This window comes from Pinus tabuliformis, chromosome 1_1, assembly GCF_031772625.1.
Source record: "Pinus tabuliformis cultivar Carrire ecotype Pingquan chromosome 1_1, CPIR1, whole genome shotgun sequence".
NCBI classification, from domain to species: Eukaryota; Viridiplantae; Streptophyta; class Pinopsida; order Pinales; family Pinaceae; genus Pinus; species Pinus tabuliformis.
In genome coordinates this window covers 405,027,417-405,030,011 of record NC_142297.1, presented here as the reverse complement: position 1 = coordinate 405,030,011, position 2,595 = coordinate 405,027,417, and the positions used below count along the sequence as shown (strand labels likewise).

Genomic DNA, 2,595 nt, shown 5'->3' with positions numbered 1-2,595 from the left:
ATAGTTATATTATATTATATCATTTCAAATATGCCTTTGCAATTTTGTATTCTCCCCAATTATTTGAGTCTATTGAGTTTTTTATAATTCCTTTAAACTTATTGAGTAATACAATTTGAAATTATAGACATAGAAGATAAAATTTCTAGGAAAGAACACATCAACTTTAAATTCATCTTAACCCAAGATATATCATAGCTTTCAAGGGATTAAATCCCTAAAGGTGAAAACTTTTCCTCGAGATTTTTCAATCTAAAAAATAATTTCATCTTATTCCTCTCTACCCATGATAAATTTGATAAGATGGATTTACTCTACTTCTTAATAAACATACACACAATGTTAGCTCCATGGTCTTAATACACACACATAAACCCACCATGCGTTAACTCGTTTTTAATACACATACACACACATACCCACTATTTGTTAACCCCATGTACTTAATACACAAACATATGCACACCCACCATGTGTTAACTCCATGTTATGAATAGATAAATATACAAACATTATGTCTGAACTCCATGTTGAACTCTTTGTTATTAATACACATATACACACAAACCCACCATTTGTTAAACCCATGTTCTTAATACACAAACATACACACACCCACCATATGTTAAATCCATATTATGAATAAATAGACATACAAATACCGTGTGTGAACTCTATGTTAAACTAAAAAAATTTAGTAACAGTATACTATTTGAATGTTTTAATATATATATATATATATATATATATATATTCCTTACATTTAATTGTTATATATAATACAAAGATTTGACACTAATATTGAAATATTTTTAAACATGTGCCATATCCATATAAACATGAAAAGAATTCAACATCTCCTTCGTACTTCTTCAAAGACACCTTTTCATTGAAAGATCTCGTCATATAAAATGTTGTCCCACTCTATGTATCTCTATCTCTAAAGATATACCCAAATTAATTCAATATTAATTATAATTCAAAGTAGTACATTATATAATTATAATGAGTTCATTATTGTATTTTTACATATCTCTCAAAGTACTTCATTTAAATAACATTTTTCTAACCGGCCATAATATTGTGAAAAATTTTCAGTGACGAAGGGACGGCTGGTCCATGATGTCGTTAAACATGTGTTGAGTATGAAACGTGTACACAAAACATCCAGCTATTCCTACGATGTGTTCCTCAACCATCGTGGCAAGGATGTTAAGAACACACTGGCCAGCCATCTGTACTATCGTCTTCGTAATTACGGCTTGAGAGGTTTTTTTGACAAGGAGGAGATGCAGAAAGGAAACAGAATAAATTTGGTGATAGAAAACGCTGTTAAAGGCGCGCCTGTCCATGTTGCCATCTTTTCTGCAGCCTATGCAGAATCAGAATGGTGTATGGATGAGCTTGTACTCATGGTCCAATCCAAGTCGATCATTATTCCAGTTTTCTACAATTTGAACCCTACAGAGATGTGGTCGAATCCTGTGGACGGCACGAACGGTGTATACGCTGAAGCCCTGCGGTTGCTCGAAGAGGAAAAAACATTTGACCCTCAAAATCATCAAGAAAGACTGCGATACAAGTCGTCGACCATTGAAAAATGGAAAAAGGCTCTGATGGAAGTTACAGGGAGGGACGGTTTCAAGCTGGAGACATATGATAGGTGAGACCCCCACCTGCAACATTTTTTTAATTTTACCATTTATCTATTTAGGCGTTTCTTACTAGTAATTTCATTGTGAACATTGTTTTCAGTGACGAGGGGAAACTGGTCGACATGATCGTGCGAGAAGTTGTTAAATACAAAAGTAAGGGACGATGGAGCAAAACTTTTGAAAAACAATGCCAGAAGAACAATGTTAGCGTCATCGAATGGGAATGGGAACACTATGTTGTTTTGCCCAAATTCGAATTCGATTCGATATGGTAAAAATGAGTGTATAAAAATTTAATATAAAAAAAAAATTCATGTTACAAATTCTTATCAATAGAATTTACCATTCTTTGACACTTTCATATGATACTTTAATATTCTCTACTACACGGAATTCCTTGTTTTTAGCAACTGCAAATGGAATTGGCGAATTTACTAATTTTTTGGGGGCCCAATACGGCCAAACTTGATAACTATGTTTGTGTCCCGAGGATGATCATATGTCAATCGCTTATAAAACATAATTTTTAGTTATTAATGGAATTGCTTTTATGTTACGGGAAGCATATGGGTGTGAAATATTTCGAAATCTTTAATGTTTGCGAGTTGCAAATTTCGAAATAAAAGCATCTTTTTGACTCACCCCTCTCCGTCAGAGATGCCTTGTTTTTCATATATATTTTGGTATCGCAACATATTTGGTTAGACAAAGTGGTTCACTTCTGTTATCAATGGAAAACCCATTGGGTTTCCAATTTCTGATTCTGATTATTAATGGGAGTACTCATTATGTTATAAAAGCTTTAAGACGACTGCATTGTCTATTTTTTCGGTTGTTATCATAATTTGAGGTCATATGGACCATCAGTGGATACACAGGTAGAGCATCGGCTTCGTCACCGAAGCTAATTCTCAATAAACACATGCTTAGCTTGACTGCA

The 2,595-nt window shown here is 33.5% G+C and overlaps 1 protein-coding gene across 1 annotated transcript; it reads left to right on the top strand.

Annotated features, from left to right (window-relative positions):
- The first annotated feature begins 1,112 nt into the window (after positions 1-1,112).
- Positions 1,113-2,140, top strand: LOC149213387 (putative 2' cyclic ADP-D-ribose synthase BdTIR). Its single transcript, XM_089390747.1, has 2 exons — positions 1,113-1,663; positions 1,756-2,140. Exons 1-2 carry the CDS (start codon positions 1,146-1,148, stop codon positions 1,928-1,930), a joined length of 693 nt encoding a protein of 230 aa, XP_089246873.1. The 5' UTR covers positions 1,113-1,145; the 3' UTR covers positions 1,931-2,140.
- Positions 2,141-2,595: the final 455 nt, after the last annotated feature.